We start from the raw sequence: 17,874 nt of genomic DNA, 5'->3' as shown, positions 1-17,874 counted from the left end.
CATCCACCACAGAACGTCCGTAAAATTTCATTTCAGCTTAACGCATAAGAACGCCCGTAAAATTCCAATTCAGCTTAACGCATAAGAACGCCCGTAAAATTCCAATTCAGCTTAACGCATAAGAACGCCCGTAAAACTCCAATTCAGCTTAACGCATAAGAACGCCCGTAAAATTCCTACTCAGCTTAACGCATAAGAACGCCCGTAAAATTCCAACTCAGCTTAACGCATAAGAACGCCCGTAAAATTCCAATTCAGCTTAACGCATAAGAACGCCTGTAAAATTCCAATTCAGCTTTACGCACAAGAACGCCCGTAAAATTCCAATTCAGCCTAACGCATAAGAACGCCCGTAAAATTCCAATTCAGCTTTACGCACAAGAACGCCCGTAAAATTCCAATACAGCTTAACGCATAAGAACGCCCGTAAATTCCAATACAGCTTAACGCATAAGAACGCCTGTAAAATTCCAACTCAGCCTAACGCATAAGAACGCCCGTAAAATTCCAGTTTAGCTTAACGCATAAGAACGCCCGGAAAATTCCAATACAGCTTAACGCATAAGAACGCCCGTAAATTCCAACTCAGCTTAACGCATAAGAACGCCCGTAAAATTCCAGTTCAGCTTAACGCATAAGAACGCCCGTAAAAGTCCAATACAGCTTAACGCATAAGAACGCCTGTAAAATTCCAACTCAGCTTAACGCATAAGAACGCCCGTAAAATTCCAGTTCAGCTTAACGCATAAGAACGCCCCTAAAATTCCAGTTCAGCTTAACGCATAAGAACGCCCGTAAATTCCAATACAGCTTAACGCATAAAAACGCCTGTAAAATTCCAACTCAGCTTAACGCATAAGAACGCCCGTAAAATTCCAGTTCAGCTTAACGCATAAGAACGCCCGTAAAATTCCAATACAGCTTAACGCATAAGAACGCCCGTAAAATTCCAATTCAGCTTAACGCATAAGAACGCCCGTAAAATTCCAGTTCAGCTTAACGCATAAGAATGCCCGTAAAATTCCAGTTCAGCTTAACGCATAAGAACGCCCGTAAAATTCCAGTTCAGCTTAACGCATAAGAACGCCTGTAAAATTCCGGTTCAGCTTAACGCATAAGAACGCCCGTAAAATTCCAGTTCAGCTTAACGCTTAAGAACCCCCGTTAAATTCGAGTTCAGCATCGGCTCTACTATTTCAGTTCATCTTAGTACACATCACATCATCGCCTCTACTATTCCAGTTAATCTTAGCACTCATCGCATCATCGGCTCTACTATTCCAGTTAATCTTAGCACTCATCACATCATCGGCTCTACTATTTCAGTTTATCTTAGTACGCATCACATCATCGGCTCTACTATTCCAGTTAATCTTAGCACTCATCGCATCATCGGCTCTACTATTCCAGTTAATCTTAGCACTCATCGCATCATCGGCTCTACTATTCCAGTTAATCTTAGCACTCATCGCATCATCGGCTCTACTATTCCAGTTAATCTTAGCACTCATCACATCATCGGCTCTACTATTTCAGTTTATCTTAGTACGCATCACATCATCGGCTCTACTATTCCAGTTAATCTTAGCACTCATCGCATCATCGGCTCTACTATTCCAGTTAATCTTAGCACTCATCACATCATCGGCTCTACTATTCCAGTTAATCTTAGCACGCATCACATCATCGGCTCTACTATTCCAGTTAATCTTAGCACTCATCGCATCATCGGCTCTACTATTTCAGTTAATCTTAGCACTCATCACATCATCGGCTCTACTATTCCAGTTAATCTTAGTACGCATCACATCATCGGCTCTACTATTCCAGTTTATCTTAGCACTCATCACATCATCGCCTCTACTATTCCAGTTGATCTTAGCACTCATCACATCATCGGCTCTACTATTCCAGTTAATCTTAGTACTCATCACAGCATCGGCTCTACTATTTCAGTTAATCTTAGCACTCATCACATCATCGGCTCTACTATTCCAGTTCATCTTAGCACTCATCACATCATCGGCTCTACTATTCCAGTTAATCTTAGTACGCATCGCAGCATCGGCTCTGCTATTCCAGTTAATCTTAGCACTCATCGCAGCATCGGCTCTGCTATTCCAGTTAATCTTAGCACTCATCGCAGCATCGGCTCTGCTATTCCAGTTAATCTTAGCACTCATCGCATCATCGGCTCTGCTATTCCAGTTAATCTTAGCACTCATCGCAGCACTCATCACATCATCGGCTCTACTATTCCAGTTTATCTTAGTACTCATCACATCATCGGCTCTACTATTTCAGTTAATCTTAGCACTCATCGCATCATCGGCTCTACTATTCCAGTTAATCTTAGCACTCATCACATCATCGGCTCTACTATTCCAGTTAATCTTAGCACTCATCACATCATCGGCTCTTCTATTCCAGTTAATCTTAGTACGCATCACATCATCGGCTCTATTATTCCAGTTAATCTTAGCACTCATCGCATCATCGGCTCTACTATTCCAGTTAATCTTAGCACTCATCGCATCATCGGCTCTACTATTCCAGTTAATCTTAGCACTCATCACATCATCGGCTCTACTATTCCAGTTAACCTTAGCACTCATCACATCATCGGCTCTACTATTTCAGTTAATCTTAGCACTCATCACATCATCGGCTCTACTATTCCAGTTAATCTTAGCACTAATCGCATCATCGGCTCTACTATTCCAGTTTATCTTAGTACGCATAGCATCATCGGCTCTACTATTCCAGTTAATCTTAGCACTCATCGCATCATCGGCTCTACTATTCCAGTTAATCTTAGCACTCATCGCATCATCGGCTCTACTATTCCAGTTAATCTTAGCACTCATCGCATCATCGGCTCTACTATTTCAGTTAATTTTAGCACTCATCGCATTATCGGCTCTACTATTTCAGTTTATCTTAGCACTCATCACATCATCGGCTCTACTATTCCAGTTAATCTTAGCACTCATCGCATCATCGCCTCTACTATTCCAGTTAATCTTAGCACTCATCGCATCATCGCCTCTACTATTCCAGTTAATCTTAGCACTCATCACATCATCGGCTCTACTATTCCAGTTAATCTTAGTACGCATCACATCATCGGCTCTGCTATTCCAGTTAATCTTAGCACTCATCGCATCATCGCCTCTACTATTCCAGTTAATCTTAGCACTCATCACATCATCGGCTCTACTATTCCAGTTTATCTTAGCACTCATCACATCATCGGCTCTACTATTCCAGTTAATCTTAGCACTCATCACATCATCGGCTCTACTATTCCAGTTAATCTTAGAACTCATCACATCATCGGCTCTACTATTTCAGTTAATCTTAGCACTCATCGCAGCATCGGCTCTACTATTTCAGTTAATCTTAGCACTCATCGCAGCATCGGCTCTACTATTCCAGTTAATCTTAGCACTCATCGCATCATCGGCTCTACTATTCCTGTTAATCTTAGCACTCATCACATCATCGGCTCTACTATTCCAGTTAATCTTAGCACTCATCGCATCATCGGCTCTACTATTCCAGTTAATCTTAGCACTCATCGCATCATCGGCTCTACTATTTCAGTTAATCTTAGCACTCATCGCAGCATCGGCTCTACTATTTCAGTTAATCTTAGCACGCATCACAGCATCGCCTCTACTATTTCAGTTAATCTTAGCACTCATCGCATCATCGGCTCTACTATTTCAGTTAATCTTAGCACTCATCGCATCATCGGCTCTACTATTCCAGTTAATCTTAGCACTCATCACATCATCGGCTCTACTATTTCAGTTAATCTTAGCACGCATCACAGCATCGCCTCTACTATTTCAGTTAGTCTTAGCACTCATCGCATCATCGGCTCTACTATTTCAGTTAATCTTAGCACTCATCGCAGCATCGGCTCTACTATTCCAGTTAATCTTAGCACTCATCACATCATCGGCTCTACTATTCCAGTTAATCTTAGCACTCATCACATCATCGGCTCTACTATTCCAGTTAATCTTAGCACTCATCGCAGCATCGGCTCTACTATTTCAGTTAATCTTAGCACTCATCGCAGCATCGGCTCTACTATTCCTGTTAATCTTAGCACTCATCGCATCATCGGCTCTACTATTCCAGTTAATCTTAGCACTCATCACATCATCGGCTCTACTATTCCAGTTAATCTTAGCACTCATCGCAGCATCGGCTCTACTATTTCAGTTAATCTTAGCACTCATCACATCATCGCCTCTACTATTCCAGTTAATCTTAGCACTCATCACATCATCGGCTCTACTATTCCAGTTAATCTTAGCAGTCATCACATCATCGGCTCTACTATTCCAGTTAATCTTAGCACTCATCGCATCATCGGCTCTGCTATTCCAGTTAATCTTAGCACTCATCGCAGCATCGGCTCTGCTATTCCAGATCATATTTATTCACATCTCTACAAAACCCGTTTTATTCTATTTAATTCTCGTTTATATCACAAAATCCCCCACTTCTTTTTCAGTTTATCTTCGTGTTTACGTTTGTGGACTACGCTCCGTCGACGTACGGTGATTACCACTACCCGGCGTGGTCGGACGCGCTCGGCTGGATCCTCGCCTGCCTCGTCATTGTCCCCATCCTCATCACAGCCGTATTCAAGTTGTCCAAGGATGATGATCCGGTCTCACCACTACAGGTACGTGTCCACAGGCTGCCAGTTTAATACTCTGGTATAAACTTGGCAAATGTTACATTGAATGTGAGATAGTTGTGGGTATATTGTATGGCTGCCTCGTGGAGTAGATACGCGTGCGCTTGTTGTGTGTTCGTCGGTATGTACTTCGAAATGAAGTGCACGTTTTTGTTTGTGTATGTGTGAGTTGATGTATACTTGCAAGGACTACATTGCTTTATATTAATCTAGTATGCATTAATTTTATAAAGAAGGCATGCATCAACAGTAAAAAAACTTGTTTGAAGGTTACTTGATACTCATATTCCTCTACTTGCCAAAGGTCAGAAAGCTTATGCAACTGCGTTTGTGTGTGCGTACGTAAACACACGCTTGGAACGCGATATAGTTTTCAGTTAAATATATTTATGAGAATTAGGTTTTTTTCGGAAACCAGCCAGACCCGCCCATGCATGTCTTGATTATAGCCATTTAAGTTTTCAGAAGATACACGCAGATAAAAACAACAACAACAACAATTGTTCTGGGTTCTTCTCAAGTCTGTAGAATGTGTACTTTGGTTAGCATTACTCATGATTATATATGAATTCACTTTATTGTATTTTATTTAGTTGCTATGAGTGTCAATGCTTACGAGTTACCATCTGATATTATATATTCACTATATATTATTTACTTTTGTTAATAATCAGTTCCAATGTTCATGATTTGTGAATAACTATCTGAAATAAATACTGGTTAATCCAAATTGTCAAAATTGCTATAATGCAGCTTGTGATTTAACAATTGAATACACATGATCCACCTGTTGCATTTGATACAATTACTGTTTTGGAGCAACCATAAATAAACATGGTATTCATGGGTAAAGCAATATAGTTTATACATTTGTATCTTACATTTTGTATTGGACATATTTGTTTATAAACTGTTAATGAAATGATAAATTTCTTAATTGCAAAACTTTCACTATAGAAACTGAAGAACTCGATTACGCCTTCGGAGGAGTGGGGCCCCTTCCTGGTGAAACACCGACTGCTTATCGAGGAGAAAGGCTACGTGGAGGGATTCGTCGTGGACCCTTACTCCAAGAGAGACAAAAATATCGGCAACAAACGGCACTTCAGCAAATCCAACTTATCGGTAAGATACTGGTATATCAGAATTCTACATGGCATAAGTCTTTATTTAAACATATTACTGAAAAAATACACTGACATTTTATTTGAGCGTTAGACCATGGCTAAAATAATCATTTATGCCGATGACTTTTGCGTTAAAAACTTTTTTACACAGAAAAGTGCCACACTACATCGTCTAGAATGTTGCAAACTGTTCAGATTCCGGAATAAAGCAAATCCACGAACTCATTTCAAATTATTGCTTTACGTTTGTTTTGTCCTTTATACAACTCAGATCTCGTCAAATATATCGAAAGTTCCGAGCAAGGCGTCCAGCATGGTCTCCTTCCAGCGTTCCATGAACAGCGTCGCCTACAGCAACGGCGGCCTTTCTGTAGACTCAGTACCTTCCAGGCTAACATTGGAATCCAACGTGTGACCAACCAGGGTGGCTTGCTTATGATAAGCTGATAATGATGTGCATGTTTACGACATGCTGACATCTGAATAAAACTATTAAAAAGGCAAGCTCAGCATACCTTCAAGAATCTCACAATGTTGCCACTACATGTACAAATATTATTTAACCCTATCGTACAGCATCTGACTAAGCTAGTTATCTCAGGATGAGCATGTTTATTGTATTATATAAAAAGCTATCGCTTGATCCGGTATGGTCGTACGGAGCTTAGACTGTTTTAATTTTGACACTCTCTGTAAATAAGTCATTTTTACGTTTCAACGCATAAGCGCCTATTTTTATGATATAAATGCATGTTCCTCTATATTTGGAAATGGATTAGAAATCTCAACATCTGTGTTCCAAACATGGTTACTTCACATATAGAAATATGTGTACCATTGAGATATGTTTCACCGCGTGATCACATGAGGAAATATATTTTCAGAGATCACGAGTGATATGTAAATCACCAAAATTTAAGTCAATGTGGAGTTTAACATCATACTCGAAAGTACCAGATTTCAGTGAAAAGTAGTCTCTGAAACATACTATACCTGGAATATATTTGATTTGCAAAAATAACTTCATGTAAGAGTATGTAATATTTTGCGTATATAAACAGTTAAAAACACGTACAAAACACGGATATGAAAGGGAAAACTCCTATAAACTCCGTTAAGTTAGATTTAGACCTCATTGGAACAACGTTTTTTCTTGCACCGAAATTCAGCAATGTTTCTGCTCCTGTAATGTTTACAAGACGGCGTTTATTGGAACATGTCGCGATCAAACTTACGTCATTTTATTTATTTTTATGAAAGCAATGCGCGAACCATTATCTATAAAGAGCAGTAAAATTAACAAAACCGAATGGAAATTACAGCAGTGAAAATAAAGATATTTCACTTGTACTCTTGAACCTCTGATCACAACACAAGATCCCACTCTCGCGCAACATCGTGCCAACGAGAGTGGTTAATACCAGTTGTAATAGCTTGTTTCACAATCGTTGTAAAATATAATAAGTCTCAACTAACTTCTGATCAAATCAAAAATGAAAATAAGCGACACATATATCATCTTCGTCCATTGTATTAGCTGACGTTCCTGTTATTAACCAGACACCCGAAATGTTGCAAATAAATTATAAAAAAATAATGACGCCATGTTCTAAAGATAAATTCACAACAAGAGGCCATTTATATGAACTTGTTTGTGTGTTATGTTCGTGCTGTCTTTCAAAACATTTCATCATTACACTGACAAGGACAATGCACAATTAATTAAACGAGTTTTATTGACAACTCAGCCTCCAAAAAGCAATTCCTGACGAGAGTTTTATTAAAAGACAACTCTGCTGCTGCTGCTGCTGTTGCTGCCGCCGCTGCTGCCGCTGACACCACAATCATCACCACCACCACCACGACCACCACCACTTCCAATATTAATACCACTTCCACCACCACCACTACTACTACTACTACTACTACTACTACTACTACTACTACTAATAAATTTCCTTTATTTCGAGCGCCAGTAAGTCTATTTCTGCTTGCAACATAACCGGATGGTTTATATTATCTGGACTATATGTGCTGCTTGATTGTTTAAACCAACTGTTTAATGTATTAGCACCGGAAAAGTCTGAGAAGTTGTACAATTTACCCATAGTTTGGGCTATTACAATGGCTAAATGTGCGATTCAACATATTTCTTAGTTTATTTAAACATCCGTGACCATTCATGATTAGCTTTCGTTATGTGATTAGTTTTGTTTTGTGTTATCTTTGCTTTTCGTTTCAAACAGTATGTCACCGACACATAAAACATTATGTTGTCACTATATCTTTGAGATCATAAAGAAACTATGCATTATTACTTTTAATTTTACACTTGTATGCGATTAAAATAAATGAATACAAAGTTTGAGTGTCTGTATTGAATACAGATATCTAAACACACATATGTTAACTGTACATTACACTTAGTCACAGGTAAACGTTAGTAGGTATGTACTACCAAATGATCAGAGCCTTGCTACCACACTTCAACATATGATACTGTTCGTTTTCCTTTACGTAATCCACCCTCCCTGCATGTGCAGTCCCTACTCCCTATGGGTATCCATTAACCCTGTGAAGCAAGGCCCCAGAGAAGGAACTTCTTTGCTTAGAAGCACTGAGGAACTGGTCGTCCGTACTTCCTGATCGACACTCAATCCACAGTCTCTCGTTCTGCAGCAGGAGAACAACAGCGCTCGCCGTCTCGCAAACGGATGTTTCACCGACATACTTCAGATCCTTTACAACAACAACGTCGTTCTCTTTCATGAAAGCGTAGTACCAGTGTCTAGTGTTATAAAGACAGAAATGTGCTGAGAAGAAGTAGATTCCGGAGACGGGTGCCGTGAAGATCCCTGCCCCACTGTCGTACGCCTCGCCGATGTTGAACAGCGGATTGCTGAACACGAGGACCTGGCCCGTAGCAAGTGACTTGTCCACAATCGTGTGAGCATTAAACGCCACAACAGTGTCTGGAATAGGAACTATAATGTAAGATTGCTGTAAATGAGGACCTGACCGTTAGCCAGTGTCTTGTGGTTTTTAAAAGCGATAACAGGATCTCAAATATGACATATAATTTACATTTCAGGTCTTTGTATTAACAAAGTTGTTCTGAAATTAAAATACATTCAAAAACCGTTAATCCGTAGTCGTCGGTTAAACGATAAATCGGATCAACAATTATATGAAAATGTTAATGTTCGTAAATTATTGGTTGCGTAAAATAATAAGTCGTGAACACGCTTACATGTTGCATTTCGTTTTAGTGTTCGTTCAGAATACATGTAAAGTGAATAGTTGTTTTATAAATGACAACTTATTTGTTATTATACTTATTTTTAAACAACATTATGATGTAAAACAGATTGACAGCACGTGCATGCATTCTTAAAATAGCCCGGTTTATATAAAACATGTTTAAATAGCACTGAAAATACACTTAGTGCTACATTATCTTCGCAAGCCGATCGCAGTATGATTTGAAAATTAGGAGATGACAGAGTTCGTATTTTTTGGCCAACCAAAGTTATTTAATTTCGACTTAAAAAATAATTCTCAAGTGGAAGAAAATCAACATTAATACCGTTTTGTTTTTTAGTAGAACCTGTTTATTTGCTAGCTGCAAAAAGCATTTAGCTTCTCATGCCACTTGAGCAATGTAAAGTCTCATCCGAAATTGCAAACGTCTATTACTACCAATTACCTTCGCATAGAACTTTTTGAGAAAAAAATCAAGAATAAAACATTTTTTACAATATGGTGCAGAAATATGGGGTATCCGATATATTGGAACGGGTTGAACTTACATATTTATAATAAATGCTCAAATTCAAACGCTCGGCGTTAAACTACATTATAATAGAATAAACACTTATTGGTTGATATAGAAGAAAAAAGTATAACTTTTTGGGAGATATTATAAGTATCTTCCATGACCGAAAGTGTAAAATAGGTTCATCCCAACCTGGGCGCTGGGTGTTTAGCGGAAACGAGGTTAACCGAGACTGCGCGAGTTTCCGCGAAACACCCTGCGCGAAGGTTGGGATAAAATTTTCTTACAAGAGCGGCTATGGTAGATGCTTTTTCTCCAACCTCAGTTAAAGAAAATAAAGTTAAAACGAATTTTTTTGCTGGAACTCTTTTGTGCGTAGTGAAAATAATTTGCGTATAGATATAGATATGTGATAATTCGTATTTTTCATTGATATGTGAGTAGTGATTCAGATTATGTAAATAGTCAAATCGTTATTTACATAGTTCTGAGGCGAGTGCAGCATTATTTCTTAAATGCAGCGTAAAAACTTTTGTTTGGTGCCATTTGAAACGAGAAATGATTAATTATGATTTTAAAGATTTCCACATGACAAAGTTTCCATGATGCTATAGACGACGGTCATCAACAAGGGAGGTAATTGTGTGAAGACATTTAAAAGGAGTACCATACGGGTTCTTGTTTTATCTTTGCCCTTGGCCAAGTTAAGAATTTTTTGAAAAGGTTAACAAACAATGTAAAGCAAAAGCTAAATGGTATATTTTTAAATGATTGGGTGTCGAATATATAAAAAATGCAAGTAACAGTATATATAAAAAATGCAAGTAACAGTATTTTTCATCGAATATTTAAAGAATAATTTGGCCTTGAAAATCTTAGTTAAATGCCAAACAAAATAATCCTTATTTATTAGATTCAGAACAAGAAATCAAATGATGCGTATTGGCATAGAATAACACTCAATGAAAGAGTAGGTAATCATTGCAATAATAATACAGGTGACAAATTTCATTTTTTATTTAAATGTTACCTTTTAAATACCGAACGTAATCAATGTCTAAAAACCTTATTTCTAAAAATACCTTATTTCTAAAAATACCCCAATAAATATATGTAAGAAAACAATATGAAATTGTGACCAAAACATAAATTTGATTTAGCGATGAATTCGGATAAACGGCGTTCTGATTAACGGTGATTAAATGCAGTTTATAACAAAGAAATTTAATTAATTTTTAGTTTACAAACGGGAAATACCTGATTTGCTCGTGTTATCAGTAATATAAGTCTGCATAGCGCCGACCGTCTGCTTCATAGCGTTCATGTCACCCAGACCAGTAGTGACCTGATCACGTGCCTGCTGCATCTCCTTTTGCATGGCCTCCACGCTGAGCTCCATGCGCACCATTTTCTCGAGCAGTTGCTCCACTAGGGAGAGCCACGACTGCGGCTCCACCGGAAGTGAGGCGGCTATCCAGACGCTGGCAATTACAAGGATCAGCTTTGCTAGTTTGTAAGCCATGTTTTCTCCATTCAAGATACAGAGCGACTGCCGGTTACAACGTCTCTACCTGCCGATCTCAACTTGAGCATATAAGCTGAGGCCCATACATATTAAAATTGACCCGAGTACATGAGCCAAACTTTTGTGATTCTGCTATTGAATCTTTGGCCCAATGTGACTGATAATGATACTTATGTGATCTGAAAAGAGACATCATTTTAATGTCTTTAAATGGCTCCGAAAATATATATTTTTTTTATATTCAAAAACGACTTGATGCAGAAATTTAAATTCAACGTACCTGGTCTCTGCTCTTCGTGTGCGGTTATTTTGCTGGTTTTGCCAGGAATCATGGCATTTAACAGAAGCAACCTTAGATAATTTATCTTTATTAATGATTCCAAACGACGAAAACAGTTTGTGCATTTTTGTAATCCATGTTATTACACATTATGGCTAGATATATTCTGGGTGTTTTATACAAGGCTGCAGTGGGTTTCCTGAATCTCTATAATTTTGTCAGTCATCGCATATCACAAGAGAACCACAAGAAACGCGTCTTCCATCAAATCTAACAAGCTCTGCCTCCCACTGGTTGCTTGGGTTTCATCACTGTTGTTATCAAAATAATTTAAGGATCTTTGTATTGCGTATATTTGATAGAGTGTCACAGACAGTGAAAAATATAGTGTGAGCAGAGTCTGTATTAAGATTTATCAACTAAATAAACACATAAAAAAGGAAAGATAACAGCAAACGAAACCTATTTGTTTAGATACAAATATGTTGAGACCATTTTGGTAGGATACAGGTAATTTACTAACACCCGGCAAAATTGCGGTAAAACAGAAAAACTTCAACAACTGCCTTAAAACGTGTCTAAACAGACACAAGACGTGATTAAAGTACTCTTGGGAATATTTTGAGACAATTTTACATTGTATTGTGTCCAAATTACGACATAGACATTCTGCAATTATTTATAGATTAAGTTGCCCCTCTCACGTTAACGTTCGTTGCTATGGTGATAATTACTAGCGTCTTATTTTTAATTTTGTTATGTTGTTTCTAAAAATGAACAAAATGTATGTAAAGCTATGTTTGTTTAAAGAATTGTGTATCAATATTAAAAGTTGAGAATGTTATGTCATTGATCCCAAAACTTCCGAACACCCCTCGTATCGCATTGTTGTTGTCATTTTATCATCGTTGGCATATGTTCGAAGAAAGAAATTCTCAAAGTATAGTTCTCAATATATATTTAAATACGTTAAAATAACGTCCTTATGAAAACGAGCTCATGTTTTTCTAGAAACGCCCGCGAAACCTTCTTATTTATGTATAATTTTGGAAGATGCAGTATAATTCAGTCAGAGTCGATCCTTTGGACCCTTTCTTTATACAACGCATAAATAAAATACATCTGGGTTGCATGTAATAATGTTCAGCTTTTACTAAAATGTATCATATGTGGGGCTCGAACAACTGACAGCCGGAATACTTGCTACTTCCAATAGAGATATCTGTGTCCTAAGCTTTACCTTCCTTTTAAAACCAATGGGATCAAAAGAAGCATTATTTACTGAGATTTTTGTGATTGTTAGGACGAGCGATATCTGAGTATCGATCAAGGCGTCCAGTATGGTCTCCTTCCAGCGTTCCATGAACAGCGTCGCCTACAGCAACGGCGGTCTTTCCGTGGAATTCAACGTGTGACCAACCAGGGTGGCTGGCTAATGGCAATCTGATAATATTGTGCATGTTTAAAACTTGGTGACATGGGAGTTAAACTAGTTAAAGGCTATTACAGCCTACCTAAGTTTCAAGAATCTTACAATGTGACCACTAGATGAACAATTCGTCTTAAAGCTAAAGCTCGCGTACAGCATCTGACTCAACTAGCTAACTCAGGATAAGCATATTCATTGTATTATATAACAAGCTAACGCTTGACGGTATGGTCGAACCGAGCTTAGAATCTTATTATATTATCACTTTGTAAATAAATGTTTTGTGGTTCGAAATATTTAGGAATGGATTAGTAATCTCAACATCTGTGTTCCAAACATGGATACTTTGCATATAGAGATACTTGTAAGATTGAGATATGTTTCACCGAGTGATCACAAGAAGAAATGTTGTTTGTTTGTGATTGAGAGTGATTATCTGTATCTTACACCGAATTGATCAAGAGAAAACTCCTTTTAACTCCGTGAAGCTCGGTTTTGACCTCATTGGAACTACGTTTTTTCTTGCACCTAAATTGAGCAATGTTTCTGTTCCTGTTATGTTTTCAAGACGTCAATTCAATTGGTGTTTATTGGAACATTGCATGAGAAACCTTACGTCATGTCGTCATTTTACGTAACGTTTAGTTAAGCAATGCGGGAGCCAATATATATAAAGAGCAGTAAAAATAACAGCAGTAAAAACAATATGATGTTTCATTTGTATTTTTCAATCTCGAATCAAATTATGAATGTTAATGCAAATAAGCGACACACATATCGTATTCGTTCATTGTAAGAACTGAGGTCCCAGTAATTAACAAGAAAACCGAAATGTTGTAAATACATTATAAGAAACCAACAGTATTTTGTATGAGCACCGGAAGACTCGGAGAAGTTGCATGTACAATTCACTCATTATTCTGTAAATATTTATTAGAAATCAGTACAAAAGCGAGCGTACAATGGCTAAATGTGCAATTCGATATATTTCTTAGTTATTTAAAGTTAAATGTATCCGTTCCAGTTCATGATTTTTTATATGAGCTGGTGTATTGTATGCTATCTTTAATGGTAATTTCAAACAGTATGCCGCCGGCATGTAACACATTGAGTTGTCATTTTATCTTTTAGATGATAAAGAAACTATGCATTATAGCTTTTTAACATAACACGTAAATGTGATTAAGATTAATAAATACAAACTTTGAGTCTCGTTATTTAAGACAGATATCAAAACACACATATGCCAACTGTATATTACACTTAGTCACTGGTAAACGTAAGTAGGTAGGTACTACCAAAGATCAGAGCCTTGCTGCAACACTTCAACACACGACAATGTTCGTTTTCCTGTACGATATTCACCGTTCGTGCATGTGCCATCCTCACTTCCCTACGGGTATCCAATGACCCTGTGAAGCAAGGCGCCAGAGAAGGAACTTCTACGATAAGAATCACTGAGGAACAGGTCGTCCGTACTTCCTGATCGACACTCTATCCATAGTCTCTCGTTCTGCAACAGGAGAACCACCGCGCTCGCCGTCTCGCACACATAAGCTTGACCGTCATACTTGTAACCCTTTACCACAACGACGTCGTTTTCTTTCATGAATGCGTAGTACCAGGCTCTAGTGTTATAAAGACAGAAGTGTGCGGAGAAGAAGTAGACCCCGGAGACGGGTGCCGTGAATATTCCAGCCCCGCTGTCGTACGCCTCTCCGATATTGAACAGAGGATTGCTGAACACGAGGACCTGACCCTTAGCCAGTGACTTGTCCACAATCGTGTGAGCGTTGAACGCCACAACAGTGTCTGGAACAGAAATAAAATACAAGATTGCTGTACACTATGACATTTGGCAATGCTTGCGAAAAGTCCAAAGTCTAAGTTCAGACACAGGCGCAGAGAAGCACTTTAATAAAATTACAAAGACTCGTCTTTATGCCATTTGTTTTACCAAACATAATGGGAATAATCGTAAATTTAAAATGATAATAAAATTCGGCAAATTTCATCACCAATACTCAAACAGAAAGAAAATAACAATGAAATGAAGATTTGAAGTTTGCCCATTTGCGTCTCAACTGAGGCTTGCGACTCTACGTAATCATGGTCCCTTCTGGGATAGGAAATATAATTAAATCGATGACAATACATCAGATGAGGGCTTTTTATTTACAAAGATGTTCTGAAAACAAAAGTGCTGAAGATGTAAGAAATACCTGATTTGTTCATGTTGTCTGTGAAATACGTCTGCAGAGCCCCGACCGTCTGCTTCATCGAAACCACGTCATTAAGACCGGAAGTAACCTGGTCACGTGCCTGCGTCATCTCCTTGTGCATGGCCTGCACATTGAGCTCCATGCGCACCATTTTCTCGAGCAGTTGCTCCACTAGGGAGAACCACGACTGCGGCTCCAACGGAAATGAGACGGTGAGACAGACGCCCACCAATATGAGGAATAGGTTTGTTAACTGGTAAGCCATCTTTTCTCTTGTAAGGATGCAGAGCTACTTGGACCGTATCTTCCCCAGCCTTTTCTATATATTCAAATGGGCTGAGGCCCGTACTGACTAAATTTGTTTATATAAAGTAACATTGTTGAACGTCGGGTGGAAATAAAAGTGTTTAACAAATATTTGCAATACACGTTGTTTTTGGCAGAAACCCGTGGACACTTTATTCGAATTTGAAATATGATGTACCGTACTCCAGGTACGTTTCCCGAAGACGAGAAAGTAAAATGTATATATACCTTAAAATAAGTATACATGTAGATGATTCCTGTTGAGCATTAATGATTCCGCTATAAAGTTGGTTCTTAAACGTTCTCTTGAAGCAGTAGAGCCTTGATCAATGACCTATGCATAAATTTCCCAAACCTTTTCGGGGACGTAGACATTTGATTTCTCTAAACCAGAACTATAGACACAAAGTGAGATACTTTAAGATCCTGGTGCGATACCCCTACTATTTTTCTTAAAATATAATAATGACTCTCTTACGTAAATATGCGCATTGTTTAAGTCATTTAAATCATGTTCCTTTATTTTTGCTTTAAATTATGACAGCTGTTTAAATTTAAGCACAATCGACACAATTCACATTCTCGATGTTAGGGCCTCTTATTTGATTTTGCTTGCTGATTTTGCCGTGTTTATTACGTAGGACAAATATTTGCCAACTGAAGAAGTCAACTCTTTATTACGAAACAGAAAAATTCTAAACGTTTTGTCATGAGTTTCAAACTAAATAATAAGCTTTTTGATGAATTAATCTGCTTTTCGTGCTGGATTCCGGATATTTTAAGATACTATTATAGTTATTTCGTGCTTACCATAATTGCAATAGCATGCAACGGAATTCAAAATACATGTAGGTTTGCAACGATAGCAGCAATTACTATGCATCACATGAATAAGAATCCTTTCTTTTTATTCAACCGTGTGTTGCTTTACATTACCCCTTTATATTGAGAAATACCATTATATGTAAACAATATATTAATGCTTGTTTTTGTTTTTTTCAAAGAGAGATAAAAACATCGGCAAGAAGCGATAGTTCAACAAATACAATTTGCTGTTTATAGGGCAACTCTTATTATTATTATTTGGTGGATCCGTGATCTAGTGGTAACACACATGACTGTCAATCCAGGGGTTGCAGGTTCGATTCCCCGCCGCACCACTAAAAACAATAATCGTATTCCGGGCTGGACTTTAAATAGGGGTCCCGTATAACAGTGCTATACTCTGGTGCACGTTGAAGAAACATGGTAGCTCTAACCAGTGTTACATTCTGGCTGTGCACTATGCTTCAAAAACCTAAAATGAGTAACAATCTTATCGGAGCACTCACCGAATGGGCAAGGCCCGAGTGCGAGTATAAAAAGGCTTAAAACACACACAACATATTTATTTGAATTGAAGACATTATCATGAAACATAAAAATGACATTTTCTTTTCATCTGTCTCAAAAATAAGAAAATGCGGCACGTTAGCACATTTATAATAATTTGTCTTTTGAGATATAAAACGTTATTCACAGACCATAGCCATAATTGTTGGAGTTTCGCAACATGTTCAGGTTTTAAAACATGAATAATGTATTACTTATTAAAATAAGACCACTTCCAATTTAAAGAATCAAAACCCTTATTCAACAGTCATTAAAGTATTTTTGCCTGTAGACATTGAAGATCTCGTCGAATAGATATCAAAATTTTCGAACAAAGTGTCCAGCGTGGCCTCCTTTCGGCGCTAAATGAACAGCGTCGCCTAGAGTAACGGCGGTCTCCCCTTGGATTCAGCACCCTCCATTGTGACTGGAGTCAAACATATGACCTAACAGGCTGGCAAGCCTCAATCAGATAGTGCTGGACGTAACGTCAAAAGGTCAGGCCAAGTCGAAAATCGTAACATTTGATTATATTTGTTTTACATATTTTCCTTATTACTCTATCAAATAATTAAATTTCATATACCTATATTCAAAAATTAAAAGCGCATCTATTTCAAATACAATAATTTTGAACAACTCTTAGAGAACACATCATTTTAGTGGCCATTTTCTACAAAAAAATGAGGATGACGTGTAACTTAAATTTGCGAGGGAAACGACGAAATACGCGTTTAAAACGTTAATAATCTTTTATTTTGCGTTAATTTATGTCGGATTCCTTAGCAGACGTCATTTAGTATTTGACGTCATTTCCAACTGTTTCCGTTCAAATTCAAACAACATGGTGGCAGATCAAGAGAAAGGTAAAATTAGTGACACTTGCGTTCTAAAGTGTTGTTCTTTCGTTTTTTCAACTTTAAGACCATATTATTCGGTTGCATTCTAAATGATACCACTGTTCTCTGGCTAAAAAAATACGTTTTTGTCATAGATTACCTAGCATATTTGTAATTTCAATATCAGTTAGTTGATCGGTTTTATTAGAATTATTGTTATGTCTTAAAATACACTTTGAAGCCGTAAATCGTGTCTTATAACTTTAGCGACGCTTTAACT

At 37.8% G+C, this 17,874-nt stretch overlaps 3 protein-coding genes across 3 annotated transcripts in view; 1 reads left to right on the top strand and 2 right to left on the bottom strand.

The window, feature by feature from the left end:
- The window catches only part of LOC128218498 (sodium- and chloride-dependent glycine transporter 1-like), a 28,528-nt gene extending 21,098 nt beyond the window's left edge, over positions 1-7,430 (top strand). The window contains exons 15-17 of the mRNA XM_052926172.1: positions 4,532-4,705; positions 5,678-5,845; positions 6,119-7,430. Of these exons, the coding sequence (XP_052782132.1) occupies positions 4,532-4,705; positions 5,678-5,845; positions 6,119-6,262 (486 nt within the window). The 3' untranslated portion in view covers positions 6,263-7,430. The remainder of the gene's footprint in view (positions 1-4,531; positions 4,706-5,677; positions 5,846-6,118) is intronic.
- Positions 7,431-7,561: 131 nt separating this feature from the next.
- On the bottom strand, positions 7,562-10,936 carry LOC128218497 (collagen alpha-2(VIII) chain-like). Its single transcript, XM_052926171.1, has 2 exons — positions 10,880-10,936; positions 7,562-8,819 (listed from the first exon to the last, which is right to left on the bottom strand). The coding sequence occupies exons 1-2, from the start codon at positions 10,914-10,916 to the stop codon at positions 8,401-8,403; spliced, it is 456 nt and encodes a 151-aa protein (XP_052782131.1). The 5' UTR covers positions 10,917-10,936; the 3' UTR covers positions 7,562-8,400.
- A 2,638-nt stretch (positions 10,937-13,574) lies between these two features.
- LOC128216413 (caprin-2-like) lies at positions 13,575-15,343 on the bottom strand. The gene is made up of 2 exons (XM_052922972.1): positions 15,079-15,343; positions 13,575-14,668 (listed from the first exon to the last, which is right to left on the bottom strand). The coding sequence occupies exons 1-2, from the start codon at positions 15,341-15,343 to the stop codon at positions 14,250-14,252; spliced, it is 684 nt and encodes a 227-aa protein (XP_052778932.1). The 3' UTR covers positions 13,575-14,249.
- Between the last annotated feature and the right edge of the window lie 2,531 nt (positions 15,344-17,874).

The sequence above is a fragment of the Mya arenaria genome, chromosome 14 (assembly GCF_026914265.1).
Source record: "Mya arenaria isolate MELC-2E11 chromosome 14, ASM2691426v1".
NCBI lineage: Eukaryota > Metazoa > Mollusca > Bivalvia > Myida > Myidae > Mya > Mya arenaria.
The sequence above is the reverse complement of the archived record's forward strand: the minus strand, read 5'-3'. Positions and strand labels throughout refer to the sequence as shown.

Coding starts and splice junctions, on each gene's coding strand:
- LOC128218497 (XM_052926171.1), bottom strand. CDS start 10,916: ATGCAGACTTATATTACTGATAACACGAGCAAATCAG. Junction 8,820..10,879: donor TGATAACACGAGCAAATCAG/GTATTTCCCGTT, acceptor TTCCTATTCCAG/ACACTGTTGTGGCGTTTAAT.
- LOC128216413 (XM_052922972.1), bottom strand. CDS start 15,343: ATGGCTTACCAGTTAACAAACCTATTCCTCATATTGGTGGGCGTCTGT. Junction 14,669..15,078: donor AGACAACATGAACAAATCAG/GTATTTCTTACA, acceptor TTTCTGTTCCAG/ACACTGTTGTGGCGTTCAAC.